This window comes from Apium graveolens, chromosome 7, assembly GCF_009905375.1.
Source record: "Apium graveolens cultivar Ventura chromosome 7, ASM990537v1, whole genome shotgun sequence".
Taxonomy (NCBI): Eukaryota; Viridiplantae; Streptophyta; class Magnoliopsida; order Apiales; family Apiaceae; genus Apium; species Apium graveolens.
The window spans coordinates 209,617,837-209,642,892 of record NC_133653.1 but is presented as its reverse complement, the minus strand read 5'-3'; the positions used below and the strand labels follow the sequence as shown (position 1 = coordinate 209,642,892).

At 31.4% G+C, this 25,056-nt stretch overlaps 1 protein-coding gene across 1 annotated transcript; it reads right to left on the bottom strand.

Moving 5' to 3' along the window:
• Positions 1-111: 111 nt before the first annotated feature.
• On the bottom strand, positions 112-24,805 carry LOC141672145 (SNARE-interacting protein KEULE-like). The gene is made up of 21 exons (XM_074478646.1): positions 24,678-24,805; positions 16,883-16,941; positions 15,422-15,503; positions 14,753-14,831; positions 14,374-14,424; positions 14,194-14,290; positions 14,080-14,112; positions 13,813-13,938; positions 13,545-13,736; positions 13,382-13,465; positions 13,190-13,288; positions 13,036-13,112; positions 8,457-8,553; positions 3,494-3,619; positions 3,301-3,396; positions 2,549-2,668; positions 2,332-2,409; positions 1,399-1,595; positions 1,018-1,135; positions 847-936; positions 112-382 (listed from the first exon to the last, which is right to left on the bottom strand). The coding sequence occupies exons 1-21, from the start codon at positions 24,757-24,759 to the stop codon at positions 326-328; spliced, it is 2,040 nt and encodes a 679-aa protein (XP_074334747.1). The 5' UTR covers positions 24,760-24,805; the 3' UTR covers positions 112-325.
• Positions 24,806-25,056: the final 251 nt, after the last annotated feature.

Here is a 25,056-nt window from a genome sequence, read left to right as displayed (position 1 = left end):
AAATATATACACCCCTATAAATATATATTAAAATGATTATTAATAGAGTATTCCAGGAGATGATCTCTTATGATATAAAAAGTGAAAGGAAATCCAAATTGCAAAGAATTTCTCATTGATTGAAATATTAATAGGTATTTGTATGATACAAACCGTAATCAAGATGGCCTTGAAGACTTCGCTAAACCTAAATTGAGACTTACCCATATTCTGTGCAATTTTACATAATGTTAAACAAGAGAAATGGTGAGTACATATATTGCCTTTCAGTAGAAACCAATCAGAAAGCAAGTCCGATTTTTTATCCAGCTTTCTGACTAATTCATCAAATCTCAATGTCGTCAATTGAAATTTCATCTTCTTCACTCAGCATCTTTAGTTTCTGCAACCCATTGACCAGAAAATAAGATAAACTTTCATACAGGACTTTTAAGATTACACTAGAATATGATTAATGTTTCTGCACTTGAAGTATGGAAGTCGCATCTTTATGTTTAATGACCTAACATGAATGCGAGTCTTGTAAAAAAAAGTTTAAATTTAATATTTGACAACAACAAAAATGTAACATATCACATATTTAGTAATTTACAATAAATCTTTGCAGTTAGTATATATTTTACAATAGTTCAATATATATTTTCCATTAAAAATACAAATGTTTTTATAATTTATATAAAGCAAGAACTACATATAGATAATAAAAAATATGCATGACATGGATTATAAGTTTATAAAGACAAAGAAATAAGAAGATGCAACGACCACCTGACTTGTTCATCTATCATAGGTTGCAATGCACAGCAGGAATGAAAACTTAAAATGAGAAGAAAGGTGAAAACAAACCTTAATAAACTGAGAAGGATCATCGAGACTAGTTGAGCCTAATACAATTTCCCTATTCAGCTTTGCTGTTAACTTGTGACAAGCCCGCAGCTTGAAACAAAACAAATCAATACCTCTGTAAGTTATAGAAGTCACTCATAAAGTTTCTAATAAGATGAAAAGATCACATACCTCAGAGCGAGTTGCTCCGCCAATGATGAATACAAAAATACGTTGGCCTCTTTTCTTTAACTCACTAGCTGTACGTGTCAATAATGAGTCTGTAACTGCATGCCTCAGAGTTGAATCACTAGCAAAAGGCATTTACAGAGTAAGGTACAAAAATGTGAAATAGAAATAAAAGCTTTCTACAGAAAATCATATCAAAGGAACGATAAGTTTAACTGCTCAAAGTTAAGTTTTAAACTCAAGACAGGTGACTCATGACTATCTTACTGGGAGAGTAAACTATACGGGTACTTTCCTGAAAGGGGGATCAACTATGGCATGGCCAGGCACGCAAAGAGTAATTCACATCAGTTTTTCTTTTGATAAAAACTGAAAAATGAATACCTTGAATACCCATCATCAGAGTGTCTAGCCCTGGCCCAAGTTCCTGTTCGTCTGGACCTCACAGAATGTGCATCTTGAGGTTGAATCCAAGTAGTTGCTGCAGACGTTGAGGTCCCATGAAAAGTGGGACTAGGGTCATTCATACATGAGAAATCAGTACTTGATAGTTCACCTTCGCTAATTTTTTCAATAAGTTCCTGAGAAATAAGGTTACAACTTAGTCAAGTAAGTCATTCCTGCAGTAGGATTTCAGAAAACAAAATGAAAAGGTTTATGATTGATAGCAAGTTCATAATGCTGGACCGATTTCTTCTTCATAGAAGGCGTTGACATGAGAATCTAATTTTTCAGAGCTTTACACATTGTTTGTTATTTTAAACAGATGTGTCAAATTGTACTGCCAATAACAGGAGATCAACCTATGTGGGGAACAATATAGTATATCAAATAATGTATCAAAAGGCTGAAGGCATAGTCGTCCAGGAAAGTCCAGATCTCTCCCGTCCTAACCATGATATAATATAGATTCCGTATTTATCTCTGTATGGTCCATTCTTGTACAATACTTTATGAATTGGAAGATACAGTTGATTGTACTAATTAGTGTGTTATATGCCTTTTGATTAGTACACACATGATGCGTATAGACAGTATAGTGAGGGACTGACGTGTTATGTGGGATATGTAGCATATATACTAGTCCTTGGGGGCTGGTGGATGGCGAATTTGATACTAAAAAGAATTATTATTAACTTTAAGTGTTTAAATTGTAATTTAAAATTAAGGAGTTAATCTTTTTTTTTGGTTTGTTTTTTCAAAATAGATGAAGGTTGTGTAGAGAATATATTGGATAAATATTTTACAAGCTTATGCTTCTACATCTCATGAGAGCAAACAAACTCATATCCAGTAAGGATGTACTCTGTAGCTTACCTCTACCAGAGGGTAAAATCGAGATAGTTGCCATGTCACTTCTTCACCGGGTCTATCTTTTCTGAAAGAACTCTTTTTCTGCATGAGAAGTAAAACACAAATTCAGACAATGGTAATAATGAACTTGGATTTAAAAAATAAAATAAGTGAGTTAACCTTATAAATGCTCTACTGCAAAGAATTGGGGCATTTAACTGTCAAATGCTACCTTATTTACCTTATTCCTGTTAAACTTCAAGGTAAAAGGTCGTGTTGAGGTTTTTTTCGTGTCTGATGATCCATCAAGCATCCTCATATTGTACACAACATTCATATCTTCTAGTGATAGCTTTGCCAGCTACAATAAATAAATAAAACCAAGATGCATGTATTTAGCTAACCTGAATGACATATTTATCAGCATCATATTATATTCAAACTCTTTTATAAGAACTGAATATGTTAACTGTTAAGCAAGTCTTAAACTCTCGAAGTTTTCAAAGTTTAATTTTTATGTTCCTGTTAGTTATGTCATCTTCACCAAAAGATTTCGAAGGGATATGATAGAAGGATGAATTGTAATTATGTAAGCATCAAAAATGGGAAATAGGTTTAAAATACTTAGTTTTAATATATAGAAAATCAACATTCTACTGAGGCTATACATATACACATGCACGTACATGATACATTCATACCTATATATGCAAGTTGTAATGGGCCTGGGGTCCCATTTTCTGAGCTTCCCAGTGATTCTCCCTCGTGCATATATTTCTAATAGTATGGCTTTGAAACGAAATATGTATAAGATAAGGCTTTATGTATTTGATTTGTTTATTTTTCTTGACAAATACCATTTAGCTAGCAGAAGGTAACTAATATTAATTGTTAAATAATACCAATATATTAGCAACACTCATGGTGCATTATTATTTTTTGTGGGACACTTCTGTATGGACAGTATGAAATGAACATATAGAAAAGTCTTACCTCCATTAATTTTTTCAATTTGTCTCTGTCAAACTTATCACCATATATAGCAGCATATATCATCACTAGACGTAACTTATTGTCACTTGTCACGTCCTACATGACAAAAAAAAAGTTATGTATGCAAATAAAAAATCGATTATGTCCTTAGTTCGTTAGTTTATGCAATAAATTTGTCGCAGGGGTTGCCCACCGGTTTAGTGCGCAGAAAATTGATTACTTCTTTAGTTCCTGCATCTCCGAAAACCAGATCCTGCTCTAGTTGACCCAGTTCTTTAAGCTCTGAATCCCTAATAATTTTATTAACCTTGGCTGCTATCTGCAGACAATAGTACATGCTTAGATAACAAAAATTGTTAAATGAGCATAGGAAAACTATTTGAATAAGAAAATTTGAAATTCTGTGTGCCGTTGGGAAAGCACATATAAGCACTTTAAGTTGTAAAGAAGATGCAATATTGTGGTCCTTGTCCAAGTTGATGTAAACATTAAGGGCTCATTTGAACTTTCTTAAAATAAGTAATTTATGACTTAAAGTGAAAAAGTGTCGTAGAAGTGATATGAAAATTATTGGGTTAAGATTACTGAAGTGATGGCCGTATATCACTTCCTTCGCTGATCTTAACGGGATATCATTTTGATCACTAAAGTCATATAAATATCAAATAGATAACTCAAAATATGTGATGAGAAAATAAACATAATCTTTTGTTGAGTTCTATACATTTGTCTTCAACGCAACTACAACCAAACGAAATGTTGTAAATTCTAGTATTTAAAATAATATATCTAGATTTTAAAAAAATATTTAATATTTATTTTAAATTTTACAGTTATTTTATCTTACTTATTTAAAAATAAATAGTAAATAAAAGTTTTAAAATCTAGATATTTTATCTAAAAAACTAGAGTTCATAACTTTTCATTTGGTTATAGTAGCATCGAAGGAAAATGTGTATAACTTAACAAAATATAATATATAATTTCTCGTCGCATTTTTGAAGGTATCTATTTGATATGTATATTACTTTAGTGATCAAAATGATATCATGTTAAGATCAGTAAACGAATTGATATATCACCTTCACTTGACCAGTTTTATATTTAACCCGAAAATTATTGATGATGTGTTTGGGGAATTTTTCTTATAAATTGATGATGTGTTTGACAATAAGTTATAATTTTTTAGAAAAGGTTTCAAAATTTTAATATAATAATTTAATACATGAATATAAATTCAAAAGACAAAATTTAAATAGGAAAATTGAAATGCAAAATTACTAAAAATAATAATAAAAAAAAGTAAGTAAAAATTACACATTCACGTAATATGAGCAACAATCTCATCACATTTTATCTGACCTTCTAGTGAGACTAATTCCGATTCTAATAAGTGCGATATTAATTATAATTTTGGAATACTCTTTATTCAGAATCTAAGTATAACTAATAAGTGTTATAATTTTTTAAATATATTTTACTATATAAATATAAAATTAAAAATACAAAATATAAAACCTTAAATGAGAAGTACAAATTACCAAGAAAATAAACGCAAAGTAAAAATAAAAAATGACAAATAAAGGGCCAGATTTGATAATTATAACGAAGCTTCTTTGAATTAAAATAAAAAGGATATGCGACAATTAGGGTCGTGAAAAAGAAAATGAAATGAGTAAATGAAGAAGTGAAATGAGTGTAATAGAAAATGAAAAGTGGAATGGTAGGAATTTCCACTTTCAGATTCTGACTCATAATGGACTCATAATGGGCTGGATAAGTGGTGTCTCTTAATTTGCCAAACAGTCTGCATAAAAGTATAACGGGCTTTGAGCCCAAATAAGTTAAAAATATGAGCACCCAAACATGCACTAAATATGGTGGGAAATATCTAGTAGCATGTCCCGTCCAATGGCATCAACCAAGTTTTTGGTAGACATTTTGTTAAGAAGTACATGTTAATGTTTACAAACTTACAACAAGTGCAATGCATGTATATCTTTTACATTTTTAATTTCAATTCATTATAAATGTCCATGTTTTATTATCGTACAATATTTATGAATACATATTAGAATATTTGTAGGATATAATAGGTGTATTGAGAATTTCAGGGTTACGTACCTATTAGAATTACAGGATGATCTAACTCTCAATCTAGCAATAACTTGTATTTAGGCTTCTATTTAGGTTATGACCTGTTAAACACATGTTCGATTTATTTAAATTGATACTTCACACCTTAGAGAAACATTAGAGAAACATGTGATTCTTGCTGGGGTTTTTTTGCATTATGTACTTTAAAATTACCTGTACTAGTTAACTAAAATGTTTCCTTTTATGAAAAACAAGTAATGTGGCAACAAACTACTCAAGTCTTACGGCATTCACAGTGATGCAAAGCCCACTAGCAGTTTTAATGGCCCCATTGCATGTTACCTCATAAGAAAATGGGTTTATTAAACAAGTGGCACAACTTACCCAATAGTAAGCCAACTTGCCATATTTTGTATGACCCATTCTATTCATATTATATTATACTTTTAGTAAAAATTAGTATAGTTGCTACAATATATATATATATATGATAACATTGAAATTAAAAAAATAAAAAACTTGGGGCCACTTATTTTCATTTCCCTGCAGTAAAAAAAGGAACACATAAACTTGCCCAAGTCCGTTTATGGCGGCCCAAGGCATCAAATCACCCCCATTGGGGTCCTCCTAGACTTACAAAATTTATTATATATATGCTTCAGATCAAGTATACCAAACTTTTATTAAAAAAATGAAGCTTAATAACATAATTTTGGACAATTCTTCTCGAAATTAGATTTTTGTAAACTTTTCCTAAAATAAAAAATTTTGAAGTACTAATGAGAAACTAATATTATTCTTCTATACTCCAAAAAAAGAGTAAATAATTACAAACTGTAAGGTACCATGAAAAATACATTGGAACCTTACAAGTTACCAACCCAAGCCCTATCCGATGAGACGTAAAAATAAAGAAATACTAATAAAGCAAAAAAGTTAATTGAGTTCTCAACAACTTGACATTGTCTGTATTTCTAAAATTTAATATCATTCGATAATTCATTATCAATAACCTTAACAAATGTTCTCAAAAGGATAGGTGATCCAGGACAAGTATTAAGAACGATTAAAAGATAGATATTTGTAGATTAACTGCAGAAAATCCACGCCTAAAGATGATCCAACCGAAGAAGAATCGCAACCATAGGGTTTCTCAACCGCAGAAGAGAGGTTTTTTAGGATCGCAAACCATAACAAGAGAGAAACAATTCTCTATTCCATAATCAATCAATTATATTCCAATAATAAAAGATTACATCAGCTTATGTAGCCACATAAAAGTAAAACCCTAAACTTAGTGATCAAGTAACAATCTTCTAATAAAGGAAACAAATCCTTTCTTATTTTCTATCATAATCTAGAATATTCCTTCACATATATAATATAATATTATACTATATAACATTAAGTCTAATCCTAACTAATAACATAAAATATATACAAACTAATATTTTAATTTTTCGTTTGGCATCAATAGGCTACAAATACAAATATCCATTTCACTATTCTATGTGTCAAACTAATTAAAGAACATAAATGAAGATATGTATCTAGACAGGTTGATCAAACAAAATTTAGAACTAATTTTTTCACTATCTTTTGCACTAATTATAAAGTAAAGTGATTGCCAAAATGTAAAAGATCCAAAAATATGACTAATGATAATACACAAAAAACCGCGTATATATATGCAATAATTGATAGAGTATATTTTTATATATAAATATTATAAGATTTTATTCTCATATTTAGTACTTTGTAATTAATTGAATGTTATTAATTAGATTCTAATATTTTATGCAGGAAACAAAGAATTTCCAGAGTTGGAAGGAATTGAGCTTATTTGGACTTTAATTAGAAAGAAAATCGGATTTATTAGGTTGTACGTGCATACATCACTGTTGCGGCCCCAACTGGAATTCTATGACGATTTTATAGCTCACGCAAAGACAACATAATCTCCAGTTCAGAAGTGGTCCAACATCAAGATTCATACTAGATCATCCATCAGGCGTGGAAGACTAACTACAAATTTTATATTTCGAATCCAAATTATTTCGAGAATTGAGTTGTATTTTCTTGGGAAATATTAAAACTCTTTAATATTAAGTTTTTTAATACAAATTGTAGAGACGCCATCATATTATAAATTAGAGTTGAATTAAAACACCCGTATTTTAGAAAGAGAAGGGGAGAGAAATTTTTTGAGAAGGGTATCGGAAGAAAGAGTGAAGGGATTTATCGGATTTCAAAGGAACTTAAAGTTCTATTTTTCATGCTTCAGTTCCTAAACTCATGGTTTGTGTTCTTAATCGATATTTTGTTTATCTTATTATTATATGTAGATAATAACTTAACCCAAGGGTTTGGTAAAATTCATTTGCTTCTTCTATTTTTTTTTATTTTATAATAATTTCTCTTGGTTAGTTAATTTATCATTAAGCACTTTATACAATTAGAAGACTATCAAAATTTTGATTGAATCTATAAAAATTATAACGAACTAGGAGAGGATTTATAATTCTATTACATGATATGATAGACACAATTTAGGTATTAGATCGGGAGTTTTTTATGTGAATTGTGAAACTGATAATCCATGATTTTTAATAGTCTATAGTTGGGCTTACATGATCATGGAAGTGCCCTACAACAAATAATTGTAGGAGCCTTGGGAGAGGATTTATAAACGTAAGAAGAATTGTTTCAAGACAAATTATACAAATTAGAGATTCATGATAGCTAATTAAAGAACCCTAATTCTTGGTTTATATTTTCTCATTTTTATTGTATATAGATTATTTGTTTACTACGATAATTTAGTTGATAATTACATACCAACAAACTCTTTCACTACACTTAAAGATTATAAGAAATAAACACTTACAATTGGCTTAACAAAAAAAGAGTTAAAATTTATATTGATGTTAATCCTTTCATGTAAACAACCTCTATGACTACACATAATAATCTACATGCTTAGTTTCTCTAAATAATTTACAGTGTATGTGTGTGTTTGTGTATGTATTATAGAATTTGTGTGTAAAAAGCACACTCACATCCACATGGAGCGAAAGCTTCTCATATTGCTCATTATATTGTGGTAATGATTCAACAATATTTCGCAAATCACGTGTAGACATGTCACCTCCATCTCTAGAAAAACATATAAAAAAAAATATTCTTAGAAATAACAGAAATTCACAGGTCAAAACCGACTAAAGTTCAAATCTCATGAGAAGAAATGGAAAACTACATATATATCATTCATACTACTAGATAATTATTTCTAATACTAAAAATGAACATAACCTAAATTATTCAAATACAATTGCAACAGGTACCTACCGCCATTTGTAACATATTGATAACATTAAAGGTGAGTAGACCATTCCAAGGATCTTAACAAAAATACATAACATGTCAATTATTATGTCTCAGTAGTATAGTTTAAATATAGGTTCTTTTATTTTTAGGCTCTTTTATTTTTGCACTCTTCAGTTTTTATTAAGATTTATCTCGTGTACATAATTATAGACATCAATGTGGCAGGGATGAAGTAGAAGGAAGACACTACATACCTACATGAAAGAAAAAAGCATGCAACCAACATTCAATTTCTAGACAATCAAAGGGGCTAATATAATTACATAAATCAATGTCATAAGAAGAAACTTTAATTATCATAATAGATTATAATGGGATTATATTACTATAATTGATTATAATGGGACTATATTACTGAATAAAATTTAAGACTACATAACTTAGTTCAGAAAACCAACTAAAAAATTACTGCAATGGTTCTCATCAGTCTAGCCCTTGTGTTTATTAATAACAATAAACGGTTTTTTCAAATCATAATATTGTATGTCATAAATCTTGAACACCATAATGAAAGACACATAAGTCTTATTTCGTAAAAACGGGCTATAATGAAATATTACCTACTTCTAAAACACATGACATAATCAAATTGGATTTTCTTCAAGCTATGTTGAGCAAAATGGGATTTTGTGAAATTGGATGATCTTAGCATGTGTCCAGACTGTTTAGTATAACACAACTTAGCTTATGGGGTGAAGTTTTGTTCAATTGCACCAACTCGATGGATTAGACAAGGAGATTCATTATCTCCGTACTTGTTTATCCTTTGCGTTGAAGGACTCTCAAATTGAATCCATAGATATGAGAAAAATAAATGGCCACAAGTGTAGGGTGGATAATGGTGCGCTAGTCAAATCCCACATGCTTATCTCCGGCTACGAATTCCGGCTCGTTGGCAGTTACATTTACGCTCTTCTTCTCTCCTTTATCTCTACCTTCTTTTCGTCTTCCTCTTCTTCTTCTTCATCTCTTTCTTCTTTCTCTATTTTTTTCTCCTCTCTTCTTCATCTCTCCTTTATATGTACGTGTCTATATATACATGTTTTGTACATATAAGTACACGCACATTTTTTTATTATGTTTTATAAAAAAAATCATTTTTTCCTTTTTTGTTTCTTTTTTCTATTTCATTACTTATTGACACACAAAAACGAATTTTAATCTTTGTTTTATTTAAAAACCGAATATTTGTCATTTTTTACACAAAAAATGAGTTTTTATTTGATTTTTAAGTTTTAAATTGATTTTGTCTAGTTTAAAATTTTAAAATTTTATTCATTTAAATAATTATTTTTCTTCCCTACTTCAGATTAATTTCATCAATTTTAAATCTTCAAATTACATAAGCACATTTTGATTTTTAAGTTATCAGATGATATTTAAAAAAGTTGACAATTTTATAAAAAATACTTACTCATAATTTAGTAATCTAATTACAATATTTTGTGTTTTAAATTTTAATGAACAATAAAACTATCCACTGAATTGATGATAAAAAATATGCACATTTAACTAATCTAATAGGCAATGGTACTTGTACCTTTTATCTGTTAGTTTTCACCGGAATTATGAAATTGACATGTGCTAACCTATATTATATATTATAATTACTTTAAATATATGTATGACGACTACTTGTCGACTTTTTGCAACTAGTCGGTCGACTTGTCAACTAGTCAATTTGAAGGTATTTAAGCGACTTGTCGAATTAACAACCTTGTTGGACGCTAGAACCATATGGTGTATATTCAATCAAATGTGCGTATAAAAAGTTTCAAGTGTTGAACGGAAGATGGAACTCTAGCAGTGTTATTAAAAGCGCGCAAAAAGCGCAGCTTAAGCGAAAAGCGGAGTGAAGCGCACATGTTGGGTTTCGCTTATAAAAAGCCCAGAGTAAATTCAAAACCCTGCTTAAGTGGGCTTTTTGATGAAGCGAGAAGCGCATAAAAGCGGAAAAAGCGGGCATTTGTTTAGATATGTACTTTTTATTAGATCTGATATAACTTATACAATTGGATTGGTCTTTACCTTACGGGGCCATTTTTAAATCTCATTATAAAAGAAAATATTAGATCTAAACCAAAAAACGAAATCGACTAGCTCAACAGAAATTGAATAATTTTGTCTTTGTCAAATATAACGGATCTTTGAGGCGTCATTATGAACTCCGAGACACCATTGATCATATGTTGTTAAATGATATTGATAAAAGTAATGAATGACTAACCGGAAGTCTTAGAGGAGAATATGAGAATGACTATGTATTCGATGAAGAAGATGGCTTAACATATAATGATGTTTATAATGCTTCCGGTGTTCGAGAGCCACTGTCTAGATCAAGGTCATAATCAAGAGCGAAAAATGCAAACAGGAATTCTGGATCTTCTAGGCATCTAATTGACGAGATCGTGGATGAGGATGTCAATATGAGAATGAAGAGGAGATTGAGTTTGTGCCGAACTAGAATCTCTATCTTAATTCTGATGAAGAGTGGGAGTATTTGGACGAGGAAAAAGATGTTGATGGAAAATTTAAATTTTATCCCCTGCTTGTCTTTTAATAGTATGAAACATTGGTCTCGTTCAATCTTTTAATGCTATAATTATTAATGATATGCCCAGTGTTTATATGTATCCTAAATTCTTAATATATATACATCTATATATATAAATATATTATTTTATATGGTGCGCTTTTTTTACAAAAGCCCGCGCTTCGCTTTGCGCTTTTCGCTTAAGCTACAGGAGACCCCTCCCGCTTCTCTGCGCTTTTTGCCTTTAATAACACTGAACTCTAGTGAAAATTCTGGAATCTGGAGGAAATAATGGAGGTTTGGTGTACTCTTTAAAGTAAATTGTTTTCTTTTATAGTGGGCTAGTTCAGGTTACTTTCCAAAATTAAGTAAGCTTCAAGAGAGGAGACTGGAGGTTAGTAATGTTTTCCCTTTCTGCTCTTTAGGAAAGAATTTTTCATAGCTATGTACAAAGCACTTTTGCAAGTATCTGCTCGGAAATTATAGTGTCAAGAACTACAGGTCACAATACTGGTAGTTCTGATAGTTGGTTTGAGGAAATTATGTCACAATACCGTGACATTACCTCGCTTGTGCCTGTGATCTGTTGGCAGATATGGAGAGCTTAAAATGAGCTGGTTTGGAATAATAAAAGGTCAGTGGCTAGAGCAGTGACAAACATTGTGACTGCTAACCTTTTATAGTGGATAAATGTTCAAAGTAAGGAGGCAAAATTTGTCTCAAGAACTAGTACATACAACTAGTAGCGATGGACATGGGAAAAAATCACAGAATAATTGTGTTAAGGTAAATTGTAATGATGCGACATAGCTGAATCGAGGTACGGTATAGGCTGGATTGCTCAAGATGTTGGAGGGTTAATTAGTGCTAATGTTATATCTTTCGATGGGATGTGAGGCCCATTTTGCGAACCAGTGGCTATTAAAGAGGCGTTAACCTGGATAAAAAATAATAGGAAGAGGACAATAATACAAATAAAAGGTATATAGTAGAAACTGATTGTCGGATAGTGGTTACGGTCAGTGGCGAAGCCAGTAATAAAATCTAGGGTGGGCCAAAGTATTAAAAAATTGTTTGAAGAAAGTGTAATAGTTATAAAAATTTGTTAGAACATAGCCAAAAGAAATTGTTTGGACAAAATAAGCTAGATAAAAGGTTTTTAGGGCAAAAATGATGCCAAAAGATGAAATTGTTGGTTCCTTGGTTCCTGTTGCAAACCCAACTTTTCAACCACTAGACTAATTCAAACTTAATGCTAAAAAAGAGTATTATTTAAATGAAATTTAGGAAGGTCTGATGCATATGCTCGACCCAGTGAAGGTCTGCACCGGGTTACAACCATTACTGTTCCGCTGTTAACCTATTACCTTTTGGGAAAATTAATTCAAAGTGCAAAGCACTGATTAAGATTTTAATTATTTTGCAGGTTACAACCATTACATGTTCTGATTTCAGGTTATTTTGGAAGTTGACATAAGTTAATATATATGATTAATTTGGTTTTTAATAAAACTAGTTTTAAAGAGATAAAATAGTGGGAAAACTTATATATTTATATATATATATATATATTATATATAAATCATCTTAAATCTCTTGCTCCCATTATATACATGGGACGAGTCTGGACGAATGGATAATAATCTCTTTAAGAACATGGACATCATACAATTATATAAAGATATATTCTTATTGACACAAATGAAAGAGATATTAACCTTGAAGCTTGGCGAATTTGTGCAGCTTTGTTTTTAGTAGCGAATTTGGTCATCTTGTCATGAAGACGTTCACTAGCCTGTCAATGTAATCATTAATTAAAAAATATGATATTTGATATTTTAAACAACATAACTGCATAAATATTTAACATACGTCTGCTATATGAGCATGACGAAGCTCTAGCCATATGGGATCCTGATCCTCTAAGATGACATCCTTCTTCTCCAGAGCACCACCTGTTTTACTAGGAACCTATAAAGTGTATATATTTGAAATATAGTAACTGAAGCGGTAGTGACTTAAAGGAGCACTCGAAATTTTGAAAGTAAAAGTTAAATGATAGACCTCGTGCACATATTTATTTCCTTCCATATCAAGTAAATCATGACACAAGGCATCATATGTCCATTCATGTATAATGGGAGCAACCTGAAGGGGAAAGAAAATACCTTACAATGGGTATATAAGGCATGACATATATCAGTACCAAAAAACATAAATTATATACCTGATCTATTGATCTATCCAGTATGAGCAACTCACAAGTCTCTCTTTGAGGAAAGTTAGCAATACTAGCTTTGTATTTCATGAGACTATTCCAAATGTTAGCTGCAAGCTTTGTAGGGACTAAATCACGATATGTTATCATAGTATCGAGCTCAAGGGATTTGGCAACACGGTAGCGTACAAAAGGAAATTCCTACAAAATCCAAATCGTCATTGTATTAATCATTCTCATAACATAACATATTAAAATCAGATAATTACTTCCATACCCGCAATGAAGCAAAAACTGTAGCAATGCGTGTGGCCATCACGGCCAAAGTTTCATCAGCTTTTGTTGAATCACCGTCATCTCTACAAATATCATTTGTAGCATCCTCGTTATAAGTTATAAAGGCCTATCAATGAAGCACAATTATATATATTTCTCAGCAAAATCGGATCACCTTATAATCAATATACAAATAACATTGTTGAGTTAAAGGTACGAAGTAAAAGCACGAATGTGGAACAAAATAAACTACAATCATGAATAGTACCTGGCTATCTATCGGAAAATATTCCAAATTCATCTGTAAAATTCACCCATAAATGAGAAATTTACAGAATCTATTCGAACTAATAAAAATTTAAACCTCGATACTGAAAATTACCTCGCGCAATGCACCTATTCGAGGTAAAACAGTTGAATCCTTCTTGATGTAATTGATTAGTTCTCGTGAAATCGGTGAACTAAAGAAGACAAAAGCTCTGAAAAAATGTAACAAAAAACTTTACGAAGATTTCCAAAACCAAGTTAGCCTTTTAAATACAAAAACTAGATTCTTACTTACTTTTTGTAGAGAGGGTTCTTTCCGGCCATATCGGACAAGAACAAGACGACACTGTATTAAAATAAAAAAATTATTTGTGAGGCAAATGTCATGCTTTTCATAAGAAAATTATCATATCTATGCACCTTTGAAAGATATATGATACATGTTTTACATCATATTGATGACATTAGTTTTGTTAAAATTCGGAAGCCAAAACGGTAAAGTTACCAAAACAGTAAAGTAGCTCAAGGTACATCAGATTGATAGTAAAAAATTATTTGATTTAGTATTAGACAAATTGAAACACATCTTTCATAGGAAGAAAATGCAAATAACATCAAGATAATCAAATAGCATCAAGATAATAGTCAAACCAACAAACTTGTAAAACAATTACTTTTCTTTGGTTGGCTGAATGAAGTAAATGGCAAGCATTGTAGGTAGTGGCTGCCTTCGCTTGCTTATGTTTTCCACCACTGAGAGAGAGAAGATAACAAATGGTGACAAAAAATGATTCTTTAAGGAAGATATTTTTAATATTTAGACTAGATTTATATATAAGCATTAACAAATAGTGAAAACACAATAACAACTTGTACAAATACATCTATTGTAGCCAAATCGCATTATCTATCTTTATTAATAGAATTCTAATTATCATCATAATTTGCACATGTATATGCACAATTGTACTTAAAATGCCTTGATAAATGTTATCTAAATGCCTTGATTTCTCTGTTTTACAAGTGATATAGATTTTATACACATAATGCAAAAGAGAAAAAGCAAAACATAAAAGCTAATAATATATATAGTTTTCCAAAATATCACATTCAAGCAATTTGCAATATAAAATTTAGGTTATCCGAAAGAGTGTAAGCAATGTATGAAGCATGTAGTATGTCTGAATGTGTATAGGTAACTATGATAAACTACATGGAAAGAAATACAAAATAGTAAGTAAACATAGGGCATTTTATTTTTGAACCCGCATTTTTAAAGATTCTAAGAAAATGGAGGATAAAGGATGAGTTAGTTTACTGTAGAACAACCTTCAATGACTTACATGAAACATCTTCTCCTGTAATCTCTGACATCTTACACGAATGAGACATTATCTTAAGAGTGACTTTGTCCATGATGAGTACCTACGGGGAAAATTTTAGATGATTAAATTTTTTTCTGTGAATATATTATAATTTAATAAACTAATGAGTTAAAGCAAATCCTTAGCACAAAAACATCAGAATAATAAAAAAATGTAATTCTTGCTTTAGAAGAGACGATATGAAATTTCTACATCACTTAATGCAGCTTATTATGATGAATTAAAAAACATGAAATGATTTATATAGAATTGCAAAAATTAGCAAAAAAATCATTATGGCATGTAAACATCTAGTAAGGCAAACACATATCTTGAGTTGAAGCACTTGGCAGACATCTTCAAAGCAAGCTTTACTAAGTACACAAATGTAGTCGTCATTGAAAAATATTGATTGATGATCTAATATTAGCATCCCTCAATTGTCTAATTCATGCTCTACCTTATTTATGAAACACAAAATTGTAAAAATTGTAAACGTTCAGCATATCTAGACTATGTTGTTGCAATGAGGGACTTCCAAAAACTTTAAATATGTACTTATTGACCATATTTACATAGATATCAAAAGGAATAAAAGTACATAGTTGGAACCTGGAAGTGATAAAAAGAATGGATGTTAGCATTAATATGAGAGATAAATGGGTCGGAGATCGTGATAAATTAAATTATTAGCTCTATCGGTCACCATTAGATTATGCTACAAAGGCCATCAACCAATAAAAATATAAACTTTCAGCTATCTGGCTCATTGTTTAATTAATAACATTAAAAAAGTTTAGAAACATGGATTGTCATATCATGAGAAAAGGACAATAAGAATCTTACATGAAAAATAAAGGAAGCAAATTTTACCAACATGTTTTTACTATAATGGAAATTGCCAATAAGTAAACAATAAAAGCCTTGAAGAGAAAAAAACAGTTGTGTAACGCCTTTATACTTATATATTGGTCATTAGGCCTAACCTCGAGTATAATGTTCATTACTATAAGAACAGTGTGTTGTATGGCTATTAAAACAGTTAATCAAATTCAGTGATTGATTTCTAGAAATCTAACCCACACACTACCAGTCTTCAACAATATTTTTCCTGCCATAACTTTACTTGCATATTCCAGTGCTTAATTTATGTTTGTCAGTATCTTAAGATTGACCTTGTATAATATCATTTTCACTTTGCAACAGTAACTTCTACACATGTTTATGATCATTTAAATAACACGTTTAACAAATATCAAATTTGTCACATATAATGAAGGATTTAACATGGCAATATTACTGATTTGACCCGATATTGCAAGAAACATGTGAACTACCTATTGATAATAGAAAACAAGCAACTAACCATGCACTATGCTTGAGCTTATTAGTAAAGGAAAGAGTAATCTTCAAATCCAAGGAGTATATGTATATTTATACCTTCCATGTAAGTTTTGAGTCCCCGGCTTTGGTATTTCGAAGCATTTCACATAGCAGTCCTGCAAAATGAAAATATAGTTTTATGGGAACTGTCGAGATATCATCTTTTAAAGTTAGAAGTTGTACATTTATTATGATTCCTCCAATAAAATGTATAGTTATCATGAAATATTTATGAGATACCCCCCAAAAAAAAATCTTGCATCACCCAAGCAAGTTCTTTCTTCTGAAACTTCTGTATAGAGAAAGCTTAATGGATCTAAACTATGAAAAATATTACATTTTATATTTTCACTTGGAACAACACTAAGATCATTGAAAAAATTACACAAAAAGAAATGTATTTAGTTTTTTTGTTACATTAATGAGGAAAATGTGTGCTAAAGGAAACTTAATTTGGAAACAATATAACATATTCCATCGACACTTGTCGATTTTTTTTTAAGAAAACAAATCTTGATTGGACGTTTGGAAATCCATCTTTTCAAACTGCATATATAATTTCTTAAATACTTTAGTACTAAAATATATCTCTGATATGGGTTTAGTTAAAAGTATCGGTTTACTTCTTATGCCATATTAGTTTTGAAAAAGAGAAAACCACAGTATTATGCCAGGAACTAACACACAGATCTATCTCTGTTGATATTACTATAAATCAAAAGTCTGCATGATCAAATAACTACAATCTTCACATCAGCTAATCAATCACAAAACAAACACCGCAACCTCAAAGTCAGTTTCACTAGCTTCTTCAGTCATTCTTAATCTCACTTTCTTTGAATTGAAAATCTGAAATTATCCTAAATTTTAGGGATGTCCTGTTGTAAGAGGCCTTAAATTGGTAAATTGCATCTATGTATCACTCCTTCTGCACATAATTTCCAAGTATCATGTGTTGTACGTATAAACGTTTACACCAGTAATATATAGTGACCAGTTTGTATAACTTACTACAGTTCGTTTAAGAAACATGAGCTACCGTTCTCTTCATATTATTCACTTATCTTAGCACTTTCTGTTTGCTCTAGTCTATGTTACTCCGACTCTTCTGTTTTAAGTCTTCTTCCCCATGTCAGACACTCGGACACGACACTTATTTCGTGTGATCGTGTCAGATCCTTTGACTAAAATGTGGACATTTTGATTAATTTAAAGATCATGTATGAGTCAAATTTATGTGTCAGATAAATATCTGAGTAGGAATACGCCTAATTTGGAAAGTCCATTAGAAAATTAAGTTTAATCTAAGTTCTATTGTTACTTTTCATAAAGATGTCTAACTTACTATACTTGTTTATTAATATATCATGCAGTGTCCTTGTATCCGTAATATATCATGCAGTGTCCTTGTATCCGTGTCCAAAAATTGGACAATGTTCCCGTGTAACAAAATTTTGGACTTTTCAAGTCTGACAATCGGATTTATTATGTGTCCGACACGTCATTCCCCGAGTTAGAGTAACCTATACATAGCTCCAGTAACTATCGGAAAAAAACAATAATCATGTAATGGCTGTTGTACAGAGTGAGGCAAAGGTATAGTTCACTATTCTGAATTTATGCAGATGTTTTATTAAACCTCGAACTTCATTATTATCTACATGGAATTAAAAGATTTCACCTATCTCATTATTTCTAAAATTGCAATGGTTTATTAGTAGAGAGCTTTAGACTATAATTTTATGTTTACATCTAGGTGGCTGGATTGGTTTATTGTTCTGCACAAAAATTATTAGTTCTAAGAATCTATCTTGCGCAGGGCTCAGGCCACAAGAATATTATAATCTATAGTCTATTGACAACATTGTTAAGAACTCAACAACATAGCCTCTATATCCCAATATAAAGAGTGCACCCCCGGCAACAAAGATGCTCCTAATGCTGCTGGATGCTAAATATGTACTCCGTCTGTTCCATTTTAATTGCTTTCCAGAGAATGGCACACAGACCAATTTTACATTTATTGAGATGTTTATTTGAATACTGTTATACAACTACCCCTAACAAAGTCAAGCTAAACTAATACTCCCTTCGTCCCAATTTATCTGTCATGTTTGACTTTTTATGGTCAAATTGACTCAACTTTGACCGTAAATTAAACATCAATCTTTCATTATTTTGAAAAACCGAAGAATACGTATTAAAGCAGATTAAATGTACTTTCTAATGATATAATTTTTATAATTTTTTTCGATTATATACTATATGAAATTTTCGGTCAAAATTGGATCAATTTGACCTCAAAAAATCAAACAGGACGGATAAATTGGGACGGATGGAGTATTTTTATTATATGGAAAATGTAAGTTGCATTAATGAGGGATAAAATTAAAATTCACTAGGTAAATAATGTAGGAAAACGAGAAGAAGTTACTTATTTTGACACAACAGTCAAATTCTAAAAGGGCTATTAAAATGGGACAGAGGGAGTATTAACTATTAAAAAAATTAGTTGAGGTAGTGACACTATTATATTTCTGGAATGTACAAGAGGCGGGTTTCTAGAAATAAAGTTGCTGGTGATGTACATAAAAAACAGTCATTTAGGGTAGTGGAGGCGATTTTGTGGAGCCAATTATTAGCAATATAATTTCTGAGCAAATACACACAGAAGCCAGAAAATTCAATAAAATGACCAGGCGAGCTGCTTCAAAGTTAAAGATGTCGGTTCGTGATGTTATTTTAAATCGTGGTAAGAGTTCAAAGCCACTTGATCTTCAAAAAGCACTGGAGAGGAGATCCAAGATTACCTTGGAAATTCTTTTACAATCGCATCGAGCTCAACTAGAAGTCTTCGAAGATTTAAGAACTGGTCTTCAAGATTTTCTCCAGGAAAATTATGAAATCTTTCACAACCTAGGTGTCATAATCTCACGTGTCGAAGTCAGTTGCCTGTTAATGAATGTGATTGCAGAATCTGTGTGCCGAAGAATGGATTTTGTAGTGCTTGCATGTGTCTAGTATGTTCAAAGTTTGATATGGCATCTAAGAGCTGCACTTGGGTCGGAAGTGACGTTTGTCTTCATCGGTGCCATGCGGACTGTGGTTTACAAGAATCATATACTAGAAATGATCACAGTGTGTCTAGGGCTCAATGAACAACAGAATTACAGTTCCATTGGGTTGCTTATCGTCATCCTTCGGAAATATTTGGCTTTGTAACAGTACTTTCAAAATTTTGCAAATTAATGGACAGCTGAAACACTTTCCAAAGAAATTGATGATGTCAGAAAAAATTTCTGTACAAGTGAGGATGCTAGAGGAAGGCGGGTGCACAAACTTGCCACTCGGATGCTGACAAAGTTGGCAAACAAGTAAGTACTCTCGTTATTACCCAATACTCGTATGTTGTCATGTTGGGACTGTTTTGCTAAAACTGACTACTCTAAATTCCATTATTCAAAATGTATCTCTACTTGCTTTAGTATCCACTAGAGTTTATCGTAGCTTTCTGTTTAGTATTATTATATGATAATGTCCTTTCTGGTTAGAATTTGCTGCTTATGATATTTTTGAAGGACGAATACTTAGTTGTTCATTTGTAATGTCATCTAAATGATTACAAATTATCAGTATTCAATACATTCCTTATCTCGCTTCTGGTAAAAGTTGATTGCTTGCACCAAAATCTATACGAATATCTACAAGGATTAATTTTTTCCCCTTCTATACTGTATTAGTATTGTTCTTGTATGGGGCTGAAAATTGTTTGGCAAGTTTATGCTACAAACTTCGCCCTGAATTTGTTCTTCTTCCAAGATGAAGGCGACACTACTAAACTGTATGCACATTGTTATACTGTATGCAATGTGTGTTCATTTATTAGTGGCTTACAGGTTTGAGGCACTAAAATTTTCTTTTGAAAAGTAAAAGATTTGGATTTATGTTCCTAAAATTCTTTGTGTAAATTTGCAGAAAGTAACTGTAAGCCCAACATGTTTAATATTATATGTTCTTACAAGTAAACGAACTTCTCTTTGTTCTGGAAAGTTGCTTCTGTATATGTTTTTTAGCTTTAAGATTAGTAATTAGTATTCTGCTCAAAGGACTAAGCATATAAATCAAGTGATGTCTTCCATCAATTTTTTCCCCTACTTTAGTTAGTATTAGTATTCTGCTTGTTAAAAAGGACCAGGGCATTGCTTCGGCCTGATTGTTTCATACGATATATTATCATTTTTTATCTGAAATCTTGTGCTTTATCATTAAATACTGTATCCTCGTCTACTGTTCTATATTAATTATCATGTGTTTGCAGTGGTAAAATTATAAGGTGCTGCTATCTAATTTTGGGTGTGTTTGGTATTGCTGTTGCAGACAGCAACAGCAGCTTTTCGCTGAAAAGCAGTTAAAAAACTGTTTGGTAAAATTTAAAAGCTGTTTTTCTGAAAAGTGCTTTTGGCTTAAAAGCTGCTGTTAGAGAAAGCAAGTCCCCCATGCTTTTAGAAAAAACTGCTTTTCAGCTGTTGCGGGAAGCAGATGCTGATTTCACCATCAAACCTTACCAAAAGCATCATTATTTTTAATTTTTTGCATCAAAACATATACGTATCAAAAAAATAACCAAACAGTAATCTGATTTTTACAACAGCACTTTTTCCGGCAGCACTTTTTTTAACAGCAAAACAATTTTTAACAGCAATCCCAAACAGAGCCTTTATCTGTAGAATACCAAACCAAACATCATTGGTTTTTCCCTTCCTTTTCAAGAACTTTGTAAGCTAGATATGTGATTTTAATTCTAGATAACCTATCATTATCATTCTTTGTGTGTTTACCCCTCTATCTTATTACACAGGAAACGGGTCTTCAAAGGGTAGCAGTCTGATTGTTCCCGGAAATGAAACTATCAAAAAGAAACAGGAAGGAGGGACTAGTATACACAGATAAAGGTCCTCAACTGGAAAGATCTGTTAGTTTATTTCCCATCTCTGACTTAGAAATGAATGATAAACATATAGCCAGTTCAGATTTGTTAAGGAATACTAAGGAGGAGCCTGGCTTTGATGAATTAGAAAGTATTGTAAGAATCAAGCAAGCAGAAGCCAACATGTTTCAGTCACGTGCTGATGATGCAAGAAGGGAGGCTGACTCTCAAATGCATTGCAAATGCAAAAAATGAAAAAAAAATCAAAGAGTGCACTGGCAGAATAAAAAAGTTGCAATTTTTCGAGGATAAAGAAATTCGTAGAACTCCAGGCTCTAGAACGTGAACATCAAGAATATTTTAATATGAAGACAAGAATGAAAACAGAAATTAAAGATTTGTTGTTGAATTACAAAATGCAATTTTATCTTGTGAAATAGTATATTAGTGACATGTAACTGGGATGATCTCTCTATATATTCAGGTAATATTAACCAGTAGACATTAGCCTTTTTTAAGATAATGGTATCTTCCCTTGAAGTATGGTTTAATGATCTGCCAAGCAATATTTTACTGTTAATAGACTCGGCAAGCTATACATATTTTCCTAGCAGAGTAGCAAACTATGTGATGTCAAATTAATTAATTTTGTAGGTTTCTCTAAGAACTACCGGTTTATGTTGAAGTTTATGTGCAGTTTAAATATCAAGAAAGTTGTATCTCTGCCATTTATATCCACCCTTAGGAAAAATTTAGTTAAATTCTTTTTTAGATAAAAAATTTACACAAAATTTTACTTAAATTGATTGAAAGAAATTAAAATTTTATTTTTAAAAAATTGGTAAGTTATAAATAGATTTTATTCACCTAAAATTTTTTACAAAATTTTCAAAATGTCAACCTATAATAGTTTGATAATTGTAACCGGCCAAATTTGGTTGATTTAACCTTTAGCTTTTTAAGGACATTTAAAGGAAGCAACATCTATTTTCTACTTGACTAATAATAATATCGCAACATGCAATATTTTTTTTGATAATTGACAAATTATTATATTAATTGAATTATTTAAAATATTAAGAGCTTATAAGTGCCTTACATTCATTTAGAATTACCTTAAAACCATTTATTCAAATTTTTAACATATTAGGATATTTTTGAGTCACTGATATGAACAAGCACTGAACAGGCCCTAACGCCTAACTAAGCAATTTTCCAAGAGATGGATATTGGTATCGTCTAGGTTGAGTTAATATGGTAAATAAATTATTACTTCTATTTGTTTAAAACAATTATTAGTTCTATCAATATTTTTTTAAAAGTAATGGTAACTATTAGTTTATTTAGAATGAATAAAATTTGGAATTCTTTGACAAATAGATGGGAGAGATGGAGTATATTAAAGTCTTGAAATGTCGCCTTCTCATAATATAAGTACCAAGATACATGGCATGAAGTAAAATAATCTGAAGGATATAGAACACAACACATGAACAATCAAGAGTACTGATACTAGCAGAGTTCAAAAACTGATACAGAAGTTTTGCTATAATTCCTTCAACTGATTCTACAGAAAAGGTTACAAGAACTGGAGCTGAAACCTTCAGGGAAGGTCCAAGCGCAAGGGAATTTCAGTTGTTTTTTGTTGATCCTGTCAAGTTCTTGTAAGCTGAAAGATGAGCAGATTAAAACAGAACCACTTGAGCTTTCTCTCAACTTACCAATTTTTTTTATATGCCAACAATTTGCAAAACAAAATTCAAGCTACTAGTTCCCAAGATACAGTCCAAGCTCTGAGATCTCATAATCATGTGAGGAGTGTTCAGTCCTTTGTTAGTCGTTCCGGATACTGCACCACAATCGTTCTCAGGTTCTCAAACATTCACACATAACCCTAGCTATTCCCTAACAAACAATTCATATGACAACTTTGAAAAATCAGTTGGGAGTCGCCCTATATTTAAGAAGTGGACTTGTAACAGGCAAGGTCAATCTTCTAATGAGATGGAAAACAAAGAAAAACCCATGTATCAAAGGGTACTGTCAAATGGAAATGGTCTTACGCATCATTGACAAATGTCTCTAAGTTATTATTATTCGTCATGTTGTTGAATTACAGCATCAAACTGAAGAAGGAAGCTCTAATTAAACTACCTAAAGAACTTGATCGGCAACGAAGTCACAATAAACAGTTGGCAGGTGTACAGTAAGAGCATCCAACTGAGAAAGATCTCCTACAACAGAGTATTGTGTCCCAGGGAACGGAGCCCGGTTTTTGGAATGCGAAGAGGCAGGTTACCAGAGATAAAGTTTCTGGTGATGTACAAGACGAGAAATAGTCGATCCAAGGGAGTGAATACAATTTCATGGAGCCAATTAGCAAAATAATTTCGGATCCAATACACACAGCAGACAGGAAATATAATGAAATGACCAGGCAAGCTACTTCAAGGCTAAAGGCTAGATTTGATACTGAGGTAGCTAATCTTAGAAGCTAAAGCTGAGTCAGGATATCCTAGTCGTAGGCATACTCCGAACTATAACATCATTCAGTGACCGTAATTTCAAAAAAGAAAATGGGGCTGGATTGTATAATGTAGATATCATAACATTTGTATATTATACTTCCATTAATTAGTTCAAGTAATTTGGGACTGAATTTCGGGACGTTACACTGATCCCCTCATCAACATTACTCATTAACACTATTGCATTCCACATGAACAATACTAATAAACTGACATAGTTAAATAAATCAAAGCTTAGATTTATTGCAAAATGAAACAAATTACATTTCTAACAACCAAATTCTAATTAAACACACATCACTACATGCACAAAGAAATAGATAAACAGACATGCAGAAATAATAATTAATCCTATACACCATATGAAATGTAATAGGGAAAGAGTAAAGAGACGTACGTTCACGAGTGACTTGTCGAAAATTACGATAACCATTCCCGGAGAGAGAAGAAAAATCCGATTCCGACATTGACATTGACATGATGAAACAACTATCATAAGCTCTGCCACAGAGACAACTCTTCAAACAATGTACAAAAATGATATGAAAACGAAAGATAAAAGAAGTTACACATACACAAAAATTATATATGAAACTTATATAGAGAGGAAATTTAATTATTCGTAGACTAATTTCATATCCAAAGGAGAAACCCTAGAAATCACACCTGTTATCTCGTATTTCCGCTTCCAATAGGGCCACATGCAGTTTAATTTGAATATAGCCCCGGGTATTTCAAAAATTATTTAATAAAATAAATAAATAAATTTATAATTA